This window comes from Tympanuchus pallidicinctus, unplaced genomic scaffold, assembly GCF_026119805.1.
Source record: "Tympanuchus pallidicinctus isolate F22 unplaced genomic scaffold, pur_lepc_1.0 scaffold11, whole genome shotgun sequence".
Taxonomy (NCBI): domain Eukaryota; kingdom Metazoa; phylum Chordata; class Aves; order Galliformes; family Phasianidae; genus Tympanuchus; species Tympanuchus pallidicinctus.
The window spans coordinates 13,783,191-13,809,545 of record NW_026294627.1 but is presented as its reverse complement, the minus strand read 5'-3'; the positions used below and the strand labels follow the sequence as shown (position 1 = coordinate 13,809,545).

The following is a 26,355-nucleotide window of genomic DNA, read 5'->3' as shown; positions in this document are numbered from 1 at the left end:
GAACAGACTTCGTGCAGTGCTTTCATATCCAAGTATGAAGCTGTGAGATCTTTGGCACCAATAGCTGACTGTCACTGTTTGAAGGTGTTGGACTGGTCCCTGGGTGGTACAGCACTGGGACGAGGAACTGCTCTGGTAAACAAGGAAGGAGAGCATCAGGAAATGTTGATCAGTGGGATGCACAGGCTTTGCAGCACAGCTGCATGCCATTGTGGGATCAAAGCAAGTAAAGAGAGGTCGAGTAAAGGCAACAAGGTTAGCTTTGTGGATGTTTACTGGTAACAGTTCTCCTACATAGCAACACAGCATAGGAAAAAAAACGCAAAACATTTGTAGAGTGTTATAGCAGACACCTGTACACGTCACCTGCTCCTTCCTCCTTCCCTGGCAGGGACCGTCCCATGTGCCGGGATGTGGCACAAGGCTGCGGGTGCCCACAGTCCCTCCTGCTGTGCCAGCAGGCTCCTGGCTCAGGGAGCTGGAGCTCTTCATGCCAGCATGCTGATGCAAAAGGGTTAGGCTGGAGCTAAGCACTGGAATGGTTTCTTAAAAATATAAGTCATGCCCGCTCGTTGCATCATCTCCTCTAATATATACTTATCTCGCTATTCTGCAGAAAATCTATCCTATCTTAGATTCGGATGCCTTTGGTTTCTTGCAGCACACAGCTTGAAAAATAAACAAGTCAGTCCTGACGTGTAGCTGAGCCGATTGCCACATTTTCAAGCCACGCCTCTCTGTCGAAAACTTCCCCCACCCTCTTCTAGGTGTTGCCGTGGCATGTGGTTTGCTTGATGCATAGGCAGTGTGCTGAAATAATCTGCCTCTCGCCAGGTAGAGTTATTCCAGGGAGTCAGAAATACAGCAGCAGGCAGCAGTGCCAGTCCTGTGGAGAAGTCTGCCTGGCAGAGGCTTGAGCAAGCTTAGTGCCATTGAGAGGGTCCTTTTTGTGTCAGAGAGACAGTGTCATCAGCCGTGGTGGTGTTTTGGTCTGAAAATGGTTATGGATGCTGCAGAAATGACTGTGCTTATGTGGAGATACAGAAGATGCTAATGAAAGGTTTGTAGCTGTAGTTTGAAGGTGCAAAATATTTGATCGTATTTGGTTCAAGGGTGCTCAGTGTTCTTGAATTCATTTTTGCTTTCTTCTATTACGTGCTAATGATGCTGGAAAAGAAATGCTATTTAATTGTGTTTTCAACAAATTGGAGTTACGTGTGTGTTGCTTGGCTGGCTTCTCAGGTAACGCTGATGAGGAGAGTGCAGAAGAAAATGGATTACAGTCTGACATTGTTAACTTGGACATGGCCTGGGGAAGACAGGTGCTGCAGTGAAAACAGCAATTTGCAGCAGATTTCAATTCATGGGTTTATATTACTGTTATCAGTAGTGGTAGTTTAGAGTCCTACATTTAGTCTTACATTCTGTTACAATAACATGTATATGTATATACATGTATGTAAGTGAAATTGTTTAACAAATAACTGTTTTCCAAAGTAAGAAGTTGGGTCTTTGATAGCAAATATTTTTGAGCAGAATTTAACTCCTTTTCTGATTGTGAATAACGTTTACAAGTGTGTGTGTGCATGTGCGTGTGAGAAATAATGTAAGCATTGCTTAATAGCCTTAACCAGGAGAGAAACTGAATTACCTATTCCTAAAATTAAACAGCGATTCTCTGGAAGAAAACAGAACTGGAATTTTTGAAAGGCTGAAAGCTAAGAAAAAAAAAGAAGAGGCAGGTTAGGAGGTGGAGAGATTGACATGGGGAAGAGATTAAAATCATCTTGTCTGTGTTGCTTGGCGGGGAGGAACACAAGGCAGGATGCACTGCCAGTCATTTCTCAAGGAACAGTGACAACAAAGACGTGGAGGATTTAGAATAGCGCCAGAGGTGCACTGACAATTGGGTTTTTGCCTAGACTGGCAGCAGAGGGTTCTCACTGAAGGGCCTGCTTCCTGTGAGCTTCCATGCACTGAGCAGTCGCTTTGTGCCCAGTGCATGGGAGGGCAGTGAGCAGGGAGCAGCTCTGCATGGCAAAGCTGAAGGAGGGAGCTGCTGGCCAAGCTTCTACTATTCTAGAATTAAAATGAAGGTGGGTCGCTAAGACAGAGGTTTTCATTGAGCTTGCTCTGCAGGAAATCATTGTAAAAATTCTGGAATAGAGTTTAGTTCATGTTTATGGTAGAAGGATTCAAACATATTTGACATCATTTTGCTTTAAAGGAAGAGTTACATACACCTCTGAGTCCTGATTCTGTAAACTCACAGGGAGAGGTCCCCCACTGAACGAATGGCTGTTCACATTCAGGGTTCCAGAAAAAAGGAGGACTGTCAGATTGGGATTGCCTGGTCCAAAGCCCTCTGAGATCACCGGCCTTGTTTCCATTGGTTTCAGTTGAACCCCACGGCAGAGAGGAATCTTGGTTTTAAAGTTCACAATTACAGAAGCAAAAACAAATTACACCTTTCAACTGTTCTTCCCTGCCCGCAAGCACATTGCAAACAAATGACAAAGCACTTGGGGAGGAAGGCTTGGCCGCAGCGAGCCTGCCAACGAGCCGGTTCCTACTTGCTGCCGAGGCACAATAAAACAGTCTGCCCGAGCACGAGGAGGTTTTAAAAGCCTAAGAACAAGGCTGTTCAGAAAGGCTTTGAGGCAAACAGGAATGAGCAGAATCTTCTGTCCCTCCTTCACTTTCTCTCGAGAACTTCCTGGGAAAAAAGTTTCTGCAACCAGGAAGGGCGGGCAGCGAGCAGAAGCTGCGCCCCATTTCCCTTGGGGCTTTTGAAGGGTCTGGGTGTGCTTGTTCATAAAGCAAGGATTCGAAGACCAGAATGGACTCGGTGAGGTCAAGTGTTCTTGTTTCTTTGGTTCTTTCCCTGCTGGTACACCTGCAGAGCTGCATGCTCACAGTGTGCAATGAGTGCTGCTGGGTGAGCTCTGCCATCCGCACGGCGCGTGGAGCAGTCAGTTCCCTCATCGTCCTCAGAGAGCATGTTTAAAATGGATATATGAGGGCTGTTCTGGATGAGCAAGTTCCAAGTTCGCACCAAAACCTATGTGCTGCTGTGTGCCCCCCTTGGCAGGGCAGAGCTGATGTAGTGGTGAGTTGGACCTGGTGATCCTCAGAGGATTCTTCCAACCCTTATGATTCTGTGATTCATTATGTGGAGAAATATGGAAGAGAAAACACAGTAGAAATTCAGATACAAACCAGTTACCTATTTACATTTAGTCAACTCCAGCTGCTCATGGTGCCCACCACCTTACTGTTGTTTGGAGAAGTAGCAGTATCCCGTTGTAATGCTGGATGTGAACCATGACTGCGGCTGTTGGAAGCACTGAGCTATCAGCAGGTTGAGTTCATTCTTGGCCTCACAACCAGAACATTTGCAAACTGACAAGGCCGAACCAAATGGTAAATTTCCTCAGCCTTTTTTTGTCAGCAGGACTTTTTGGCAGGGGGTGGGTTCTTCTTGAAGCAGTCTTTTTTTACCAGTCCTCTTGGTAGTTGTTAAAGGGAAACTGCTGCTTATTTACTACCAGGTAAAATGATACCATGTTTCTTTCCCAAGCCAACTTTTAAATCCTTCTGCTTACAGATATGATGACTCTGTGAGCACAGCTCCAAAGCTGGAAGAAATGGCAACGGTGAGTAGCAGATTGACTTTATTCTCAGCTGTGTTTAAATCCCAAGCTTTTCAAATACTAATTCCCTTTGTTTGGGCTGTTGGGATAATACCTGTTTAAGTAGTGTTCTCCCAGTTCTTGTTTTAAACACTGAGTAAACCATGTTATGAATCTGTTGGTGGCAACGAAATGGAACTTACCCAGTAAACCACAGGCTTCAGCTCTCTCATAATGATGAAACAACTGCAAGAATAAATTCACAGACCAGAATCTTCACATATTTTGTCAGATGTAATCGAAGTACAAAATATCAAAACTCACTTTGAATAAATAGTTTATTGACATAGTTCTTCATTTGTACATTCCACAGTAGTGGAAAACAGTAGCTGGCATGGGTAGGCATTGAGCTAGAGCCTGCTCCTGCCCCATTTCCACACATGGAATTCACGTGTAAATGTGAATTTTGACAGTAGGAAATTATGTTTTGACTGAATGTTCCAAGTTATGAGCACTATCTCAATTCAAGCATGAAAAAAAACAAATTTATATGTGACATAATTTACGTGTTCTCTGTTGCGATAAACAGATTTCCTCCAAGGATGATATTTGTTATTTTAATTACTTTATTGCCCTGTATTACTAACATGTCTTTCCTCCTCTTCAATTGTATGGTATAACCACAGAGGGGACTAAAAATGTGTACAGTATGTAATCAAAGGTGTAGAGGAGGTAAATTAGCCACCACCCTTCTCTCAGACTTCAAAAACAAAGGGATAATCTTTAGTAATATGTGATGGAGACAGACCTCATAAAGATTCATAGAATCCTGACTATTGTATAAACAGTTTATTACAGCTAAAATATTACAAATATTGAGAGCTAAAAAGTAGTAAGGGGTTTAATTAAAAAAATGAGGAAGCTAAAATAAAGCAGCAGTTCAGCAGCTGTCTGTACTGTTCTCACCTGAGAACATGAGCTGAGAGAACTGTGGATGGGACATGAACCTCTCCAGCTTGGCACAAAGGCTGGACTCAGACCCATGGGGAGCAGGGGAACATTTTTCCTACTTCTAAGGTCATTTATCACAGCCTTTCAAAATGGTTTTGGTGTAGTACTCAAACAGAGTAATGGATCAGATGTGGAAAGAGAATATCTGCAATCTGAAAATTGACTGTGGTAATTAATAATTAAATCTCTTTAGGGAGATCAACTTGCAAATTTTAAAATGTGTTGGTCCAAAAAAAGCACTTAGGAAGTCGTAAGTGAAAAGATGCAGAAAGGATGCATGTGGAAGAAAATAAGTGAACAGCACCCCTAGTTATTCATAACTGGTGTATCCATAACATAATACAGTATGAGGATCAGGTGAGATAATCTTCTGCATGAGTAAGAGCCTTGAAAATGGATGCAATTTTACAGAACCCTAGTTGTATATTTTAATGACATAGCATATCTTAAAAAGAATTGTGGATCCACAAAGAATTTACTGGCCTCTGTGATTTGTGACGTGCTTTGTGATGTGACAGGATGCTGGGGATTTGAAGCTACACTTAGAACTGAAATCACATTGCCTTACACTTGTTCACAGATTGAAACATGTAATGCCCCAATGTCAGCTGATACAAGTGGTCATTCTTTTGATGTAAAACAAGATCAAGTGATGGAAGAGAGCACCCAGGAGTGGAATGAACAGCTAGAGAAGGAGTTTTTCAGTGGTGAGTGAATGTGCTAACTTTATTAGAATATAATTCTTGTTAGAGGTGACTGTGGTAACTAGTTTCTGAGATTTTCTGCAAATGCATAGGCTGCAAGGATATGGCTCATTACTTCTAATGCAGTGACTACTTTTGCTGACTTTGTCTGCTCTGACATGAACATTAAGATGGGTCACCTTTCCCTCTTAGTCTGTATGTCATCCTGTACAGAATCAGTTCAGAAAAATCACATCTGATTGTGTATATTTCTCTCTGCTTAGTCTGACTGAAGCCCCTATTGCTTTCTTTAGATGTAGATGTAGTTGTGGGAGAAGAATTTTATCCCCGTCTCCTGCACGTGTGATTTTGATAATGAACCGTTGAGTGTGCATTTCTGCACTTAATGCTTCAAGCCACAGAAGCAAGAGGCACTAAGGCTTTCAGTTACCTTTCTGGGAGCTCTCACAGGATCATCATTTCTTGCTAGTTCTTTTTCTTTCTGCTGAGTACTGAGGCAAGATCAGAGCCAGTTTACAGGAGTACTGTCACCCAGAATTCCAACAAGAGCTCACAGCTGGGATTTAAAGTGTGATTAGGAAGCAGTGGGTGAGCTGGGAGTGCTGGAAGAGGAGAGCACTGTGTGCTGGACAGTGGTTCTCCTGAAACTCACATAGCCATCACTGCTCTGGGCATCAGTCATAACTGTAAGTCCCTATCAGTAATAACTCCCTGAAGAAAAACTTCTCTATTTTCTTGTACTAAACTGGCTCTATGGGACTCCACTCTCTCCTGTGCTGAAGAGAAACTTAGAAAAACGGAAAGAATAGTTCCTTTTTATTCCACCTATACATTCCTAGCGGTGCTTTCTTGGTGATTCAATATGATTAGCAGAGATTTGTATTGACTGATCAGTCAGTCTTTTTATTTGACTGGGTTAAGAAATGCTGTAACGAAACATCCAAATCCATTTGGTTCTGTCATATGTCTTCTGTATTTTCAAAATATAGAAAGAATACAATGAGCAAATGCATAATTATTTAGAAAAGAAATACTTAAATATGTTGCTGTTTGTTAGTCTCGTGACTGAATATCGTGATTAACTGAGCAAATTACCAAATTGGTTTGCGAGATTACTGAATAGGCATGTCTGCCATGGCTTGCAGAATTTTGTGTTCCCTTCCACTTAGACCATAACTGCATGTTGTGGTCACACGGAGGGCTCCCTGTTTGCTGACAAGCATTGTGAAATCTTTTCAGGGCTTTTTGCACAGATTTGGGAAGTTTGCCCACACACACACATTTAGCTAGTAAAGATGAACTTTAAATTTTTTAGTTTTCTTCTAAATAACATAAAGCCTAACGTTTACATCAAAAACAGTTTTGAGATCAGAGATTTTGAGATTAGAAGCAGTGGTTTTTTTCAGTTTCTTGTGTTCTTAATCAGTGACCACTGATAGGTCCTGTGGAAGAATGCATGGTTTGGAAACAGCTTTGTATGTTTTGAAGCTGAATCCTTTCTAAACCAGTTTTATACAGTCCTTTTTTTAAACATAAATACTCAGAAGATTATTGCAGAAAGCAAAACCAAATATCTGCTTCTCTTGTGCAGTTCTTAGTGATCTAGATAATCAGCTGGCCCAGGAGCAATCCCAAGATCCTTTGGACAGGACAGATTCTACTAGCAGTGCATCAAGTGTGCAGTACAATCAAGATGCCTTCCCCACTTTGAAGAGGCACACTGCTAATCGAGGGCAACTCAGAAATGACTGGAGCGACATACAAAGCACATTTTTCCCAGATGGACTGAGAACAATAAGAGCCAAAGATGAACACAAGATCCTCATCAGACCAAGGAAATTGCACAGTGCATATATAAACTGGCAGCAGACAGCCTTTCAAGATGATTTTAAATACAGTGATCCAGCTGATGGAAATTCTCATCTGCGAAGCAGCAGGCTGCCTTCCGTTTCTTTTGGGCGGTCGTCAGAAGGTAGCTTGTATCCTCCTTCCATAACACAGAACAGTGGATTTAGGCACAAGAGTTACATGGACAGGGGTACAGCTGGCAGAAGTTACTCGGTATGTTCCCTTCGGAGATGCCCATCATCAGTATCTTCTGATCAGCTATCAGCATCGAGCTTGCAGTGTCCATTGGCAAGGGAGAACAGCAATGGCTTTGTACCAAGGTTTGGTCGACAAAACCCAAAAAGAATTCCTTTGTCTTCTATTGTATGGAACAATACACCAGACTCTCCTGGGCAAAGATCAACTCAAGAAAAGATGTTTAGAACCCAATCACTGATGGAGTTTCATGCTACAGACCATGGCAGATATCCTCGCTCTTTGCAAGACAATGAGAAATATGCCTGTTACCACTCAAAACACCACTACAGGAGATCTATTTCAAGCAGTAATTGCTTCAGTAGAATTAGTTGCCCTGACAAAGCCACTTCTCCATTGTCCTTTGATAACTGGGAAAATTGTACATTCTACCAATCAGAAAGTAATATTTCTAGATCATACTGTAGGGATATTTCTTCTCCTGGCACGTTGTATTCAAACCACAAGAATTCTCCTTATGGAAAGACAGAGAGCTATCTTTCTTGGACTGATATTCCTCAATACTACAATGATAATGTGTTTATTTCTCCTGATACCAGATTTGAAGTGATGATGGCTAATTTGAATGACCAGCAGCTGGCATACACAAGAAATGCTAAGTTTGCTTCCCAGCACCTGCAGAATGATTTTCACATGTATTCTCCAGAAAATATGAATATTAAAACATTAACGAGAAGTGCAAGTAGAGCTTTTTCAGAATTCACTGAAGGCCATCAGCCACATCTAAGCTGTAACTCTGTAGTTTCTTCTTCTGTTGTCAGAAGCGATGACTCTGTCTCACCTAATTTGAAGGACCAAACAAAACCTATAGGACTGAACAGGAATTCAGTCATTACCCAAAGAGGCACTAAGGCAGGTGTTACACAACTAGAAAAGGCTGAACGTAGGAAACTGCCAGATGGAGTGGACACCAAAGACATGCCTTTACAGTCTGTTTCTCAACAAGCAGATAAAACCTACATCAATACCCAGAGCTTTCCCTCGAATAACTCTGCTTTTGCTATGTTGCAGAGTGATGCATCTCTCTTTAATGCACTGAGATCAAAGAGACAAACCCAAGTCAGTGCCAGAACAGATACTGCAAAAATGGTTGCAACGAACAGCAATAAAAGAAATGTACAAGTGAAGGAAAATAATTGCACACCCAACAGCGTATTCAGTCAGTCTCCCTGTACTTTGCCAGCTAACAAGAACAAAAAGGAATCTTTTCTTCCAAGCCAGAAAGAATGGGAACATAATCTGCAGTATGTGAGAAGAAGAGGGAGCGTCATACAGGATGATCAGAGTGCAGAAGCCGTTAACCAAGCTGCCCCAGTGGGACAGCCTGCACAGCTGAATGCTGCTTCTGCTCCATCCACTGAAAAACTAGCAAACTATCACAGCCTGTTGTCCTGGCCTCCTGACCGTTCATCCAGTTCCTCACAAAGTTCGCCACCAGCACTTTATCACGGAGTTGGAAAAGCAGCTCAAGTGAGTGGAATGGGCGTTACCAAAAAGACTCCACAGGAAACACCACAAAATAGAAGCACTTTAGTTTCTAAGACCTGTAGCGAACTATTCAACGCTAGTTCTCCACGACAGGGAAATTCTGGAAGTACTTCTGGAAGTACATGTGGTTTTGATGGAGATCCCAAGACCCCTGAACATAATTATTTTTGCTTTGAAAAAGAAAATGGAAAAACAGGGAATCGTTCACCTTGTACTGAAAGGCTTCACAAGCAAGACAGCTTGCTGAGACATACCAGTAGCTGCAGCATCACTGGCTCCCCAAGGAGAAGCAGCCTCAAATCCTCTGATCCACTTGTTATTTATTACACTTTACCAAGAAAATCAGCTAGCATTGCTGGTAGCATTATGTCAGATACACCCATCTCTCTCCCTAGAGATAACAGAAGAAGCATGTATGGTTGTTTAAGGACTGAAACTCCAAGTGGAGCATATCAATGTTCTAGTCAAAGAGATGTGTCTTGTTTAGATTCAAAACATTCCTTCTTAAGGTCAGCACCATTAAATGTTGCTGCAAGTAACAAAGAGAAACATTACCCCAGTCCTTTAACCAGAAGTCCTGATGATTTGACAAGCAGCAGCACACCAGTTGAGCTGAAAGACAGATGTAAGCATCTAAGCAAAAGAGAATCCTCTGTGTTTTCAGATTGTAAGGAAAGGGGAAACTGTTTGCAGAAATATAAAACTACAAGCACGTTTACAGTAAGTGTTGATGAAGATCATGTCAAGTACCATGAGCTAGTTTCAATTTATTACACGTTGCCACGGAGGCATTCCAAAACATTTTGTAACCTCTTTAGGGATAATGCAGAGGATGCAGATTTGTCTCTTCCCGGTGAAAATTCTCAGTCACCAAGAATACGAAAAAAGAAGAGTGAAGGTCACGTGAGTTTAGCAGATGTTTTTTTCCCCAGTCCTTTGGAAAAAGAGGTGCCTTCCTGCTCTTCTGACCAAGCACCTTCAGCTCCGGTCACACCTCAGAATGTAGAATCTGTAGTTCACCATGAAGAAGAGAATTCCCACTCATCTCCTGACTCCAAGAAGGTATGTCCTTCCAAGTCAGTGAGCATGGTAAATAATAGGAATGACAGTTCAACAGATGTTTCAACAGATCATGTACTTTCTGATGTGGCAACAAAAGACGTTTCTTTAGGTGCTCCACAACCCACTGCAGTAGTGGGTAACTCAGGTAACAGCCTTTCTGATGCATCAAACAACCAAAATACAGAAACATACCCAAAAGAAAAGAAGGAAATTTCTCAGACAGCCACACCACGAAAATCCACTTTACCAACCCCTCCCAAACCAGGCAGACCTTCAGAGAATCGCTTTTATTCTGCTTCAACAAGTAAGAATAGCATACAGAAGGGAAACTCTGCAAACTGCTCTCAGCCTGCTCCAGTAAGTACGAATAAAAATCAGAACAGTTTGCTTCTCCACGTGAGAGAGAAGGGCTCTCGTGGAAGGATCCACACAGAGTGTGCTGATGTGCCATTGCCGCCTGGGGAGGACAAAGGCAGGGGTAGTACCAAAGTGAAACAGGGAGTAAATTTCCCACACCAAACCACCCCTCTGTATAATCACAGAAGCAGCAGACTGCAGTTAAGAGCTGGCAGTTCAAGAAATAGCGCAAACATTGTAAGCTCTTGTAGCAAAATGCCTTCAGAGTCTCAGAAGAAAGCATTTGAGGTTGGCACAGCTTCCAGTGCTGATGCACTGCTTCAGCCAGATGAAGCTATTAGTGCAGGGACAGGTGAGTTAAAGAACTCTAAAATTAAAAAAGAGCAAAAGTTGCAAAGTACTCAAATGGATAAAGACTGTAGTGGCTTGCAGGCATTAGGGAAGCACAATAAGGGCAGCTTGGATGTTAACAGTAAAGACAAAGTTTTCAGGGTTACACAAGACCAAAAATTAACACAGAATGTAGAAAATGAGAACAAGCTTCTCTCTGACTGCACAAGAGACAAAATCAAAGATATAGAAAAAAGGAAAAACAGGCCTTCAATTAAAAATAAACTGGCAGCTGTTTGCAAAACAAGTCGAAAATTTTCAAGTAAAAATTTACCTCCCAAGCCGCACATAAGTAATATTTTTTCACAGAATGATGGAAATGCCACTTGTTTAGAGGTGAGCATGTCCCCTGACTCACTGACTTCAGCAGATTGCCATCAGTCGCTTCTGCAGTCTGAAACCAAAAATCAGAATGACAGTCTGGACTCTGACAAGAGTACACAAATACCAAAACCAGCTGAGATTAATAAGAGTGAAAATGTGAATGATCCTTCTTTACTTGTTAACAACTTAAATTGGAGGTCTCTTAAAAGCTATTACGCCCAGAAGGAGGCCATCAGTTCCAAAAAACCTACAGCGAAAGTGGAAAATAGGCCAGGTCTTACAACCCAATCTCCAGATAAAGCGTTAGCCACAAGAAATAAGAATTCCCGAACGCCTGATCTCAGGTTAGAAAATAGAAGCCAGCCCATCTCACCCAGCACTGCTGCACTGGACCCAACAGATGATGAGAAAGGAAGAGCTAGCAGCAGTGCTTGCACTCTTCCTTTGCCCCTTTTAACTGACAAAAACTCAAACACATTTATAAATAATTGCTTGCAGGCTGACATATGTCCAAAGCAGAACTTGACTTCTCAGGCAAGGCTTACTGAACGCCAGAATGCCTCTGAATCCAACAGCTTAAGAAATGCAAACTTGCATAGCCAACTGTTGCGCAAGGCTTGTGCGAAAAATGAGCGTGAGCGTCACTTTTCTGAGAGTATTTGTGCTCAAGATTCCCATCAGACGTTTGCCTCTGGGAGCAATATTCTGCCAAAAGACAGTGTGCATGGGAAGAGATGTAAATCTTACTCAGAGGTGTTGTCCTGTGATGAGAATGAAAACTGGGCATTGGATGAGGAACGGTGTCACAGTACGAGGAATCTGATGTATCCTTCTGTTGAGTTTGGTATATTTGGCAAAGATCAACAATTGGCTTTCCTGGAAAACATCAAGAGGTCACTCACAGAAGGGCGACTGTGGAGACCTTGTCTTCTTAACAACCCAAGTGCTTTCCGAGATGGAGAGTCCCCTTCCATAAACAGAACAGAGCTTTTCAGCTCGAGTTCTGCTGGGAGCAAGGTATCCTCTGCTGCTTCGTCGCCCCAGGAGCTGCCTGACATCTATCAGGATGACCCAGCTGCTTACTCAGACTCGGACTCCGATACCACCACAGATGATGAATATTACCTGGACGAGATAGATAAAGAATCAGAACTCTGACTGCCCATGGTACATAGATGGTGAGATAGTTCCTGAGCAGGCAAAAACCTGACAAATACTTTGAGCCAGTCCTAGTGCTGCTGTAGAACAGTACTGAAATAGATAAATTCATACTTTACCTACATTTTCTCACATGTCTCCAGAGGAAGGCAACAGGTTACTTTGCTGATAAGCATTTTTCCAGCTCTCCCTGTTTACTCGACCAAACGTAATAGTGCTGATCCATCCCACCTTGCCAGCACCCACACAAAATGCTCTAGAAGTGAATAACTTCACAGCAAATTTCGCTGCTGGAAAACTGTGAAACTGCTGACACAGATGAGCATGGAAATGCCTTTCAGATGTGCATGCTGGGAGATGCACAGCTGACGCAGCTTTGGCTGCAGTTCAGATGCATTGCCAGGCTTCTGCCTTTGACTCAGGAACACATTAATTTGGATTAATGATCAGGCACTTTGAACCGTGCAAAATGTAAAAGGATGTTGACCCTGTTTATTTCGAATACAAACCCGATGGTTTGAATCTGAAGCTATTCTAGCACTGGGAGAATGAATGCAGCAGATGCCTTGGGGCTGCCCTGAGCCGGGCTGTGCCTGGTGAGCCTGTGCCACTGCTGTGCAGCACGCACTGGCCTTGTTTTCCCACCAAGTAAATAAAATGGGTGAAAAATGCCCTTTACCCTTTGCTCAATTAATACCTCTTCCTGGTAATTTCCCACAGTTCCCACTGCCACCCTGGTGCTTTCTGTCCTTTGAACCAAAAAGCTGCAGATGGTTCCCTGTGGCTGTCAGCCACACTGACAGATGCGGTGTTACAGCTCAGAGCCACAGTGCACCCCTGGCCATTCCATGCTCACTGAGCTTTGATCAGCGGCTTGCTGAGCCAGCAAATAGTATTTTTAAATAATTTTACATTTGTTACTACTTTAATAATTTCACATGTGGTCTAAAGTGCTGATCCGTATTTTTGATACACTTTTTAATTCGATAAAACTTCTGCAGGACTTAATTATATTTTTGTAACTGGAAGGACAATATCCTAATGTTTTCAAATAATATATTATAAACAAGCAGTGCTTGTCTTGCTTAATGCTCTACAAGAAACTAAAGGATGAAAATATTACTGAAAGTAACTGGTATCCTTATTTTTTATATGTAAACTTCGTTGAAGAAGTGGGTCTCTAACTCAGATGTGTATCTAAGTATTACTGCTTTATACTGGGATAATTTGTCTTTTATTATACATAAATGGACTAATATAAACTGTGTATTTATAGTCAGAATTTATCTGTATGGTATGTCTGTCTTGGAAGAATGTAAGCATATACTGGCATATGCAGTATTGGAAGGCAGTAACTACTATGTGACTGTAATCTTGTAAAATGTCCTATTCTGAGGAGGATTTATGTTTTTCTGTAAATGGTTCTATGTGTTCAGGATCTTGTAGAGTAAGACAGTGAAGCCATCTGAGTGCCAGATTGTACATTTCTGCAAAATGTTAATCTAACAACTGGGAAGACCAACCTACATAAGTTAAAGGATAATAAAATATATTTTTACAAGAGAGGTAAATAGTTGTACAGTTTTACTTGACTGGAAGCAGATGGCTTAGAACATTTTTATTTGTAAATATTTTCTACTTCTTCAGTAGAAGTTGGATTAAGTTCTCACCTTGTTGGCATAAAAGATGTTTTTTCATTTGCTTTGCTATTCACGTACCGGAAATGAGGTGGCTTAATTTACTGTAAGTAAATAAAGAAAATGGCTTCTGGTAATAAATCAGTTGTGCAATAATGCATCCTGTCAAGGAGCTGTAATTGAATATTGACATCAAATGGTGGTATTCTGTAAAGCAGTTATGTGAGAAGAGGGAGAAAAATCCTTCGAGTAGCCATTAGTTCCATTCAGTTTGGCAGAACCAGATTTTGATACCTTCACTCTTCCAAGCTTTTTCTTTGGCAAAAGTATATATTCTATACATGCACGTAATTTATAGGATTTTCATATCTAAACAAACTTGTTTGCAATAAATATTGTTCAAAGGAATGAATATATTGGTACTGTGTTTATTCTTTCACTTACTGGGAACACTATGGACTATTTATCCATTCTGTGTCCAGGCCTAGGGCCCCCAGCACAGAAGGAATGTGGAGCCATTGGAGCAGGTCCATAGGAAGGACACAGAGATGATGAGAGGAACACCTCTCCTGTGAAGAAAGGTTAAGGGAATTGAGCTTTTTCAGCCTGGAGAAGGCTCCAGGGAGACCTCATTTCTGCCTTCCAATACTTCAAGGGAGTGTATAGGCAGGAGGGGAAGAGACTTTTTATGCAGTTTAACACTGATAGGACAAGGGGAGATGACTTTAAGCTTACGAGGGGAAATTCAGGTTAGTATTAGGAAAATATTGTTTACTCAGAGTGAAGTGAGGCATTGGCAGAGGCTGAGAGGTTGCAGATGCCCCATCCCTGGAGGCCCTCAAGGCCAGGCTGGATAGGGCCCTGGGCAGCCTGATCTGATCAGTGGCAGCCCTGCCAATGGTGGGCAGTTGGAGCTGAATGATCTTAAAAATCCCTCCCAACCTAAGCTGTTCTGTGATTTTATTATTGTTGGCAGACTGCTGCTCGTTCCAGTTGCAGAGGTTTACAAGGGTAAACCATTGGTCCGTCACACCACTGTAGGCAAGATGGCTGGAAGGCGGCAGGCCCTGCATCACACACACCGGGATGTGATGCTGCTGAGATGCACATCTTTGCCTGCTGTGGTGCTGGCTTGCAGCACTCAGCAGCTGATGAGCTTGTCAGTTACCAACTGCCTTTAGTCGCCTGCCATTCGATGAGTCTCTGTATACTCTTTTCCAACAGCAATAGTATTTTTACAGGAGACACGTTAATGCCTTAGAGAGCCATACGCCTGTAGCTCACCTTTAGGAGACGATACTCCAGGTGGAGCCAAGAGTGGTGTTTGATGAGTACTTTTACAAGGCAATGAGATCCATGTGAAAAACACTTCAGCCAGAATTAGACCTTGCTGGAGACTGCCTGCCACGTGCAGCATGATGGTGTGTGAGACTCACTGCTGACTGTGAACTTTAATTACTACAGCCAGCCCATTTGGTACCCAAGCTCAGTGACACCATCCCTCAGCCTGGTTTCGTAAGGAAACACAGTTTCTGTGCTACAGTTGTGTTTATGTCTTTATCTTGCTACTCCCTTTACATCACTCATAATGCCAGAAGACCTCTGAACTAACCAACAAATCCGTGACACTGGAAGGAAGGGTCAGAAAGCCCGTGGTTTCATCACAGCAGTGCTGAGGCTGGGATGGAGTTCAGGTCTCTGGTTCAGTCTCCTGCTCACAGAAGCTCAGCTTTGAGGTCAGACCATGCTGCTCAGAGCAACGTCCAGCTCAGGCTTGAAACCTCCATGGATGGAGAAAGTACTGCCTTTCTGGGCAGCCTCAGCCTGTGTGTCCTCGTGGGGAAGAAGCTTCTTATATCTGGGTCAGTCAAACATCTCATTTGGTTTATGCTTGTTGTCTCTCATCCTCTTGTCCTACACAGCTGTGAAGAGCCTGTGAAAGCACCCTTCTTCCAGAGAAAAGGCCCTGCTCCAGACTGAATTACCTACCTCCTCCAGCCTCTCCTCATAGGGCAGGAGCTCCGGCCCCACCATCTCAGTGGTCTCACTTGAATTTGATCCAAATAATTGATTTCTTGCACTGGGGAGCCCAGAAGTAGCTGCAGCATTCAGATGCACCCAGCAAGTGCGGAGTTGAGGGGATGACCACTTCCCTCAGTCTCTCACCACACTGCTGTTGGCTGTTACTGCTGCGAGGACTGACTACTGGCCCATGCCCCACTCACTGCCCACTGGGGCCCCAGGGCCTTTCCCTCAGAACTGTTTATGGTCAAGTCTGTACCAGCACAAGCATACCTTCATCACAGTCAAGGCACCAGGAGGCTCTGACCCTTTCTCTGGACCTCTCCTCACCCTGCCCACAGATCAGGATCCCATTTAAGCCCACCCAGGGCCATTAGTCCCTGACACAGGGACACCATAGGATGTCAATTCCCAGCTCCCCACTGCCCTGCTGTACCTGGCCATGTGCCTAGCCAACTCAGGTCCCATTTGCAGGCTGATGTGGCTCAGCCTTGGCCCAGCACTGTTTCCATGGCCCTGCAGCTGTCCTAAGGCTGGGTCTGACTCTGGTTCACCTCACCAGGCCAGGTCTTGATCTACAGATTGATGTCCGTACAAGGAGCCTGCCCTAGTTACCAGGCCTGATGAGCATCAGGGAGGGATGCCATGCCATTGCTGTCATTCCCAAGGAGCAGCCTACTCTTGCCACTCTCTGACACCCAGATGCAGGACTCTGTTGGATGTTCCAGCTGGTACCACCAGCCTGCCTAGGTCCCTTGGGATGGCATGCCCTGAACATGCCAACCGGTCCCAAGGTTTGGTGTCATCTGCAGACTCACTGACAGAGCATGCCATCATCCCATCCTCAGCCAGGTCCCTGTGGGACTGCTTATTACCAGCCCCCAGGTAGAGATGACTCATCAACCTCAGCCTCGTAGACCAAACAAGCATCTGGACAAATTTTTAACCACCCAGACCATAACATCCTAACTTGGATACAAGACCATTATGTTAGCTAGTAAAGTCTTTGCTAATCTGAGGACCTCAAGTTGTGCCAGGGAAGCTTCAGGTTGGATATGAGGAAAAAATTCTTCTCAGAGTGGTGAGGCACTGGCACAGGCTGCCCAGGGAGGTGGTGGAGTTGAGGTGTTCAAGAAATGTGGAGATGAGGCACTGAGGGACATGGTTAGTGGGCATGGAGGGGATGGGTTGGATATATGATCTTAACGGTCTTTCCAACCTTAATGATTCCATGAAATGCAAGGTAAATGGCATGTGCTTCTTAGCCTCACCCTCAGCCCCAGCCATTCCATTGCAGAGGTGATTGGGTCGGATGGGCATGGTTGGCCCTCGGTCAGCACACACTGACTGCTGCCAGCCACCAGCTCTGCCCAGAAATGTCGTGGAGAGGGAAAGGAAAGCAGCAAGCAGGGAGGGACTGGTTGGCCAATAAGCAAATAACTCGAAATTAACGCTGTGCGTGTTTTCTCTTGTCCACTGGGATCGTCATATTTGGTATTCTGCTGGAGGTCTGTGGTTACCTGGGGTGAGAGAGCTTGGGAGACCAGAAACAAAAGCAAGGAGGAAACCAGGCTCAATAACTCCACTTCCAAAGAACCTGTTTGTCATGGTCTGTATGCATGGAGACTTGAGGTTCATGATATTCAAAGACAAGCAGCATTCATTTGTGCTCTCATTGTTTTGTATCTGAAAAATCCAGTCTGGCACGGAAGCTTATAGTCTTACGAGCCCCACATCCACCAGCACCTTCACTTCCTCACAGAATCATAGAACGGTTTGGGTTGGAAGGAACCTTTAAGATCATCGAGTTCCAACCCATGCTATGGGCAGGGACACCTCCCTGTAGATCAGGTTGCTCACAGCCCCAGGGAAGCGCAGGCGCCTCTGGTAAGAAAACACACAACTTTAGGAGACAAACCATCCGGGGTGTTTCCCGTTTCCATCATGGTAAACTTACAGCACTGCTTTGTTTTGTGAAACTTTCAATTTTCTAGACAGCATTGCCACTTCCCCTTCCACCGCTGACGGGACCAACCGCCGCACGCAGAGGGCAGGAGCCCAGGGCACGCTCCGGCTCTGCCCTGCGGCTGACTCACAAACAACATCGGCAACGCGCTGCCGGGGAAAACAGACAGCTGTTTCTTCAGGGAGCCCCGGCTCGGGGCGGGCTGAGCTGCCACTCAGCCGAGGGCCTCGCCCGGCCCCGGCCCCCTCGGGCCGCCCCGCAGGGCGGGGGGAGCGGGCGGCGGTCTCCCGCGGGGAGCGGGCGCGGGGCCGGCCCGGCCGCGCAGGCCCGGAGGAGGCCGCGGCCCCGGCCCCGCTCCAGCGCGGCGCGGCCATGGGCAGCCGGGGCTGCGCGCTGCTGCTGCTGGGCGCCGCTCTGCCGCTGCTGGGCTCGGCCGCTGTCAGTCCCGAGCGGAGCGTGGCGTGGGGCCCCGGGCTGGAAGCGGGGCTCGCACTGCCCGTGCGCTACTTCTACATCCAGGCGGTCAGCGCGACGGGACGCAACTTCTCCCGCTCTCCCCCAGGTACCGTGCGTGTGCTCGGGGCTGCGCTGCGGGCTGCGCGCCCTGCCCGGGGCGGCGGATCCGCGAGGAAGCGGTCGGAGCCGCTCGCAGTCTCGTCCCGTCCCCTCCCTTCCCCGCCTCGCTGCGCCGCCCGGCCGGGACCCGCAGCGCTGCTCGTCGCGCAGTTCGCGGCAGTGCTGGAGCCCAGCATGGGAATCGCGGTGCCCCGTGCACAAGTGCTAAAGCATTCTCCTCGCCCCTGCACACGCTAAGCTCGCTTCGGCTTTCTGCTCCAGCAGGCTCAGCGCTTCCGCTGTTCCACCGCTGCAAGGAGTGCTTGCCATCTCCCATTTGCTCAACCCGGCACTGAGCGGGGCGTGAGTTTTGCTGGCCGAATGCTTGCTGCCTTCGAGTTAACCTTCTCCTGGGGGCTGTCATTTAGGGTAAAAGTACTTCTGCATCTCGGGTTCCATAGTAAGGATACTTGAGATGATGACCAAACAGGGCTGAGGTGCTAGTCTGTACAGGGCAGAGCTAATTGACATTCATGGCCTCTCAAAGCCGTGCAGGAGCCTAGTTCTGCTCTTGGTAACTGCGTGTCAGAAGGCTGCTGCTTGGGAGGTCAAGGAATAGGCCAAGTAATTGAAAACAGCTAGCGTTTACCTGAAGTTTTCTCTCATGGCTGATGGTAGCACACAGCGCAAGAGCCGTGCCTTCAGCCCCGCAGCAACCCAGGCCCCCAGCTCTGGCCCCTCTCTGGCCCCTGTAGCAGCATGGTGCTGGCCTGCAGTGCGACTCTGGAGCAGCGCCCCAGGACCGCACACTGACTGCCAGACCAGGGCTGGTCTCAGCCTTGCAGGACTTGAACAGCAATTCCTAAAGGTAAAAGGTGCGCAGCTCTGCTTGCTCTCCCTGCAAGTATGAGTGCTGCGAGAGAAGCAGCGTTGAGAACTTTGTTTTGCCCTGCGTAGCCTGTGTTTATACTAAGGCTGTAGGGCCGGGTGCCATCTGGCACAGGGTGCCTTCCACGCATGCTGTGGGCCTGCAGCCACCAGTCCCAGTGTGTGCGGGATGGCTGCGGGGAGCGGCAGTGCCAGCCCCACTGCGCTGCCAAGGGGCTCTAAGGAGAGCACCACGGATCCAGTAACACTGTGATGGTGCCAGTGGCCACATTCCAGTGCAAGAGCACTGTTTAGTGTACTCATGGGTTGCAACTTTCAGTTTTCAAGTGAATTTTAATGTTCAAGTTCTATTATATCTATCAAGTTCTATCTGTGTCTATCTAAAATGTCAGTCAGTATTATAATACTTACCAAGGCATTTCTTTTCAATATGAGCAAAATACATCTCAGAATATCCCCACTGGGATAAATCTGCATCATCATCTCCATTGCATAAGCAACAGTACTGTGACCAGAGTGCTGCAGGTGAGGCTTCCCATCTGTAAAACTAAGCTATTGAATTGTGTTTTGCGTGGATTAGAATTTCGGTCAAGCTCAGTATTGGGGCCCAATGTGACGCGAAAGACGATCAGTAGATTTCAGATGTTAATATTCTTTGGAATATCAAGTCTAATCACAAGAACTAATGTGTGCTGTTGCATACAACACAATGATTTCAACTTACAGCTTGCAAAGTCTTCGAGCTGTCCTTTCAGGAAGTTGTCAAATGATGCAGAATTCACTCTTTCCCTGGAAAGAACTCCAAAGATAATAATAATTTAAAAAATCACTGCTGAAATCACAACTTTCAATGTATACTCTGTGGATTCTTCTTTGGATATGTGGGTCATAGAATCACAGCACGGTTTGGGTTGGAAGGGACCTTAAAGCCAACTCAGTTCCAACCGCCAGCCACAGGCAGGGCTGCAGCCCACCAGGTCAGGCTGCCCAGGGCTCCATCCAACCTTGAGCACCTCCAAGGACGGGGCGTACTTCCTTTGCAAGATACACAAAAGGAATAAAACCCGCATAAAAGAAGTTTCGTCATCTGATTTACTGTAAGTATCCTATTTTGGTTGTGTCCACGTCTTAGATTCTCTTCAGAATAGGAGGTTTTTTTCCTTAAAGTGCTGCCCCAGACAGGTTTTCAGGGTAAAATGAAAGCACTGGTGGTAAGGATTCAACAAGGACACATTTTTCTTGTATCAACTCTTTCAATTGAGAAAAAGAGAAAAATGCAAGTGGAAGTACCCTGCAATTAAAAAGAAAAAAAAAAGCAAAAAACTGTTATAGTTCAGCAAAGCAATGAAGTACTTAGAGGCATCAGCCCCATCGTGTAATGAATACTGTAAATCAAAAACAGAAATCTTATTGCCACCAGTGCATAATTTCTATTCAGTACTCAATCTCTTACCCCTCTCCCTTCTTTTGAGTGAGACTGGCTTTTTCCTTTCCCAGTGAGCTTTGTTTTCAGGTCACCATTCCCTTATCAAATGCTTGCTGCATCTAAACCACTAGCAGCTAAAAATGTGTGCTTTGGGGCAGATTGCACTTCCTTATTGACCATCCGGTATTATAAGCAGCATGGAACAAAAACACTCACAGGTATTTCCTGTTCATGGGGATGAGGAGATCGAGCCAAGTAGTACTTCACTCATGGTTTCTCAGTATTGACTCATTTTTATGATAACTGCAAACTTTGTTTTCTCTGGTAGGAACTCTCTATACTCAGTTAAAATGTTTTCTAAAAAGGGCAGAAAAGAGGCAAAGGCATAAAACCAACAGAAAACAATTTTTTTCTGTGATTCTACTTCATGGCTTGCTCTGGATTTCAAGGGTTTTTCATCCAGGTAATACTTTGTGATAGTCATAATGAGAGGATGCCCAGCTTGGGGCATCTGCCTTTAAGGAAGTTGGAAAAGGTGGATGTGACTGGTAGTAGTGTGTATGCAGAGATGTCTGCTACTCATGGGATCTAGCCAAACTCAGAAGGGCAAAGATTCTCATACTAAGACCTCTGGCAGTGTTCAGATAAATCTCTGTGTTTTTAATATCAAATGTTTCATTGCACAACTTAATTTTGCACAGGTCGAAGATGAGCTGAAGGATACATTTAGAAAGAACTTGGCTACTGAAAAATTACTGCTCTGGGATTCTTTTGTTGGAACAAATACCAGCACGTTAAAATGTAGTTTAAGCAGCCATGGAAAACGTCTTCTAAAGGCTACTAAAATTATGTGTACAAGTTGTGATTTTTAAAGCCCTGTTGTTAGAAGTTTGTAGAAGGGGAAAAGACAATAAGTTTAAAAAATACTTCTCTGTACTCTCATCGTTCTTACTACCTTGCACTATGCATATCCGGCTTGAGGCAGCAAGACAAAAGAAACTGAGAAGACCTTTGGTTTAAAGGCTGATTTATGGTCCGTGATCATACAGACATTCCTAAATTGATCAGTGCAGTTCTACTATGTGTCGGGTCAGAATGTAACTAGAAGCTAGATATCAAAAATACTTGAAAAGAAACTGTATTTTTCTTCTTTGATAATGAGGCAGTTTGCAGATGCAAATCATCTGTACTGCAGTACTGAATCAAACTGTGGCGCTCCCAAATTGTGAGTCAGTCTGTATGAGTTCTGCTCACATAGCTACAGGCTGCAGGGATCCAAGGCTGTGACAGACATATAGATTTAAACCAGTATAACATTCAGATAAATTGTTCTGGAGTTTAAGTCTATTTGAGCTCCCTGATCTACTTGCCCAAGGAAATTTCACACTGCATAACTTCACTGCTAATTTATTTCAGCTTGCCACTTAAGCAAGAAGGGAGTTGGCCTCTGGCCCTTCCTCTGAGGAGTGGACAGAGTATCTGGGGCAACCCTACTGTTTGTCTATTTCTCAGAAGAGACAAATGCAATTTTGGAAGCCACTGTGGGTGGATAAGTGAGGGCTTTTTGTGATGGAGCTGCCTGCTACCAAAGACACAAGATTCAGCATTCCTTAATCTGTGGTAGTGCTGCTCACCACACTGACATTCCAAGAAAGATTGAGTGCTTACTTCATAATGATTTTATTTCCTCGGTGTGTTGTTAAATGAAGATATTCTGACTTGGTTTTTGGTATGTTTAGCTGACATGGACTTTGAATAATAAGAAAACTGAGGGATGATTACAAATAATTTATATCTTATATTCTTCCATTTGAATGCAAAGCAGAGGAGTCTGTTCAGTCTTGACAGATTCTTCTGCTGGGAGACATTGACCATATGCTAATTCATAGAGGGATCCACTCCAACATCTGAAAGAATCTGGGCTACTCAGGGTAACTGTTGTGAGGAACCATGACATCTGTTGGCAGCAGACACACAGCTGGAATCACAGGGATTCAGCCTAATTTGATGTGTGGACTCTTGCATGTGAACTGATTTCGTTCAGTTTCGAGATCTAATGCTCTAAGAAAGACATGATTGATCATTAAGTGACTGTTGTACTTACATCCCACATCAGTGCACTATTTGTGGATGTAAATTACAGTCAGATAAGAAATGTATAGAAATAAATGTAACATCTCAGTCTTTGAATGCTGTTGGGACATACTTAGATTTTAGTAACAGCTTGATTTTACTTGGAATTTTTCAGTTTAATTTCTTTCTGTATGCTAGTTTGTGGCAATAGTCGTTGCACGTATTTGGTTTGCAATGATTAAACCATCAGATGCTGAAAATAAACTGTCCTCCCCTTTTTTGAAGAACACCACTGGCAATACTCATGTGTGGCAGTGATAGAGAGAAGTAACAGGTTTATCTTTATGTGTGCTCATGTTGTCCACAAAATGTTCCATGCCCAGTTAAAAAGTGAGGGGGCATTAATGATGAAATGCTGGTGATTTTTAAGCACAGGTCAGACAGATGTCCAAGAAACATCTCTGCTATCACCCTCTTATCCCTGCTTTTCAGTAGCTGGAACTTTAGATATGCAAGACAGACAGCTGCAGCCCAAAGGTGAACAATTTGTATCTGACTCCTGCATGCTACAGCTACCTTTCCACAGGCTGGCAAGTATTCCTTTCTCCTATGCTCTTTTAGCTTGCTTTTCTCTCTCTCTTATTCTAGAGAAGATGATTGTTCCTCAGAACACTAACTGGAAAACATAAGATTAAACCTAATCTTCAAAATTGTAAAAACCACAAATTTCAAAATAGAATAGAATCATAGAATTGCTGAAGTTGGAAAAGACCTTCAAGATCATCAAGTCCAACCACAACCTAACCATGCTACCCTAACTGTTAGCCTTTCTTTCTGTGTTGTAATCATTTTTAACTTTTTATCTTCATCTACAGGTTTCCATTTTTTAGGCATGTCATGATCAAGAGAAATGGCTAGAATGGCATTCTGTCACTGGAGATGAGCTTCACCAACTTGGTATAATCAAAAAATTTCCAGTGCAGACTTTAATTAAATGCTACGGATTTCATCCAGCTGAAGTTTGCTCTCACCTTATTTCATACATGGGATTCTAGTTGCTTAAAGTGCTTTTATCTGTTTTTATTTTCCTACTTCCAGGAAGAACACAATTTAAAGTGGTAATTAAAGCACTTTCTCCAAAAGAGATCACCAGAATTTACACTCCTCACCCTCTGGATAGAAATGATGGCACATTTCTTATGCGATATCGGATGTATGGGAGTGTCAGAAAAGGGCTGAAGATTGAGATACTTTATGGTGATAAGCATGTAGCTCAATCTCCTTACATTTTGAAAGGTAATTTTTGTAAATATATATAATGTAATGTAGCTGCAGAAATGCTGTGGGCTAATTTACTGCTAGAAGTGAGAGATGAGAGGTTTGGTTGCTCATATTCATGTAGTGTCATCACAAATGTTCCCTTCATACAGTGAATAAGCAGTGACAATCTTGTTCACTGCCAAGTTACAGGATGTACCCATGTCGATTTTGGCTTCTGACGTTAAGTCTCTGTGTCTGGACACTTCGTCTTCACTCTTGCAACCAGAAATGGATTTCTCCAAATTTTCTAAGAGGAAAAAGAGAGGAATGGTACTTTTACCTTTTTTCAATCAGCAGTTCACTTAAGCATTTTGTGATTTTTATCTGAAGTAGAAATTAATACCTGCAAAAGTGAGGATTTTGTGTTGTTCCTAATACTTCATAACGTATATGTCTCTCCATGATTTCTAAATGCTGTGATGCTTCATGGAAACAAAGATAATATTTCTCTAGCTAGGCTAATGTGTAACTTTTTTCTCATAGCACAGTTTAATTCAATGCAGGTCTGTACATTTATGTAAGAGGTATTTAAAATCAGGGAAGATAAGGCAAATTTCTCTCATTCCAGATCTGCTTCTTTAACTTACCTCTGTCTCAAAAACAGATCTGTTCAGCAAATAAAGGGATAATGAAGTTACTTTCCCGGAAAGTCTTGTTTCTTTTTAGCACTTGTTCTTCTAAACAGAATTTGGCTATGTTTTATTTTTGTAAAATGTCTTAAGTACAAACTTTGGAACACTTCCAAGCTGAAATCAAACTGTCCTGAATCCTGCAGGTAGCGGTTTGTCTTCCCTATGCTGATGCGTGTTTACCAGCAGCCATGATGCTATGACACAGGACAGAACGTGTTTTGAGTAGAAATCCATGAAATAAGGGCTTTTATTTCATGCTCTGTGCGGCTCCTGTGTAAGCAGTCCTACTTCAAAAAGATAGAAAGGAAGGCTGGTGGTGCATCGATGGAAGTACCTTGTGGCCAGATGAAACTGCTGTGCCAAAGCTCGGATTTAGACAAAAGTTGAAACACCTGTGCCTTAGTTGCAGACAAATAGATCGATTCTATTCTCTCTGGCTGGCAGGCAGCACAAGAATGAAGTTTCATTTGGCAGAGGATTTTTGCCCTCAACAAGTAACAAAAATCTACTGTTTTCATTTCTGGAATGGATGTTGTAGTTTTGTTGTTTCTAAAAAACTTCAAGCCACTCTAATTTCTACATTCCTGTGCCTGTTTGTTTGGGGAATTATGATTGATTTAGAAGCACAAATATAGACTCTCAGTGCTTGTTTTCTGCAGGACCTGTTTATCATGAATATTGCGACTGCCCTGAAGAAGACCCTGAGATCTGGCAGAATGTTTTCTCTTGCCCATCCCAGGAGCCTCAGATTACAAAGGACTTCATTCCCTTTCCCACCATTGATCTGCAGCGAATGTTTAAAGAAATCCCATCAAAGTTCAGTCAAACAAGAGGTGCTATTGTTCATTACACTATTCTCAATAATCGCATCTACCGTCGTTCCTTAGGGAAATACACAGACTTCAAAATGTTCTCTGATGAAATGTTGCTGTCACTGGCAAGAAAGGTATCAGTTTTGATAATTTAGGCAAAACTATAAATCATACTGCAATGTAACAGCACTGTATGTATTGTTATAACTTCAGATTTGTCATTGGTGTAGTGAGATTTAAATTTATTTTTTATCAAGATGACAGTATCTCTGTAGGAATCATGCTAGAACTAATGTGTGGGATCAGAGTTTGATGTTAATTAAATTGATAGAAAATCTGTAGGAGCTAAGACTCAACCCTGTAGACTTCCTGACCTCTGAAAGTTCTGTTCATACTTATTTGCTGGACAAAAATTTGAAATTAGAGTCTTCTAAGATCATCTAAATCTGTAAAATCTTTGTTTATTATTGATTCTTCATCACATGAGAGCTGAGGGTTCTACTTAAGCGTGGCAAATAGCAGTGTAATTATAGCTGTGTTATTATACTTTCTTGGGCATACATTTAGGTTCGTCTCCCCAATGTGGAGTTTTATCTTAATGTTGGAGATTGGCCAGTTGAGTACCGAAAAGCCAATGATACACCTGGGCCTATTCCCATCATCTCATGGTGCGGCTCTGTGGATTCGAGAGACATCATCCTTCCAACATATGACATAACCCATTCAACTCTTGAAACCCTCCGTGGTGTCACAAATGATCTCCTTTCTATTCAAGGAAATACGGGTAAGTTAGAG

General features: G+C 43.7%; 1 protein-coding gene across 13 annotated transcripts in view; it reads left to right on the top strand.

Annotated features, from left to right (window-relative positions):
- The window catches only part of LOC128074928 (protein O-glucosyltransferase 3-like), a 52,502-nt gene that overhangs the window by 19,579 nt on the left and 6,568 nt on the right, over positions 1-26,355 (top strand). For 8 of the 13 annotated variants that reach the window (XM_052671271.1, XM_052671278.1, XM_052671277.1 and 5 more), the window contains 3 exons: positions 3,608-3,656; positions 5,224-5,350; positions 6,939-14,278. In XM_052671271.1, the coding sequence (XP_052527231.1) occupies positions 3,608-3,656; positions 5,224-5,350; positions 6,939-12,229 (5,467 nt within the window). In that variant the 3' untranslated portion in view covers positions 12,230-14,278. Of the gene's footprint in view, positions 1-494; positions 3,424-3,607; positions 3,657-5,223; positions 5,351-6,938; positions 14,279-18,200; positions 18,417-23,894; positions 24,093-25,407; positions 25,695-26,127; positions 26,345-26,355 lie in introns of those variants that run through there. The other 5 variants (XM_052671280.1, XM_052671281.1, XM_052671284.1 and 2 more) reach the window with 3 other exon arrangements.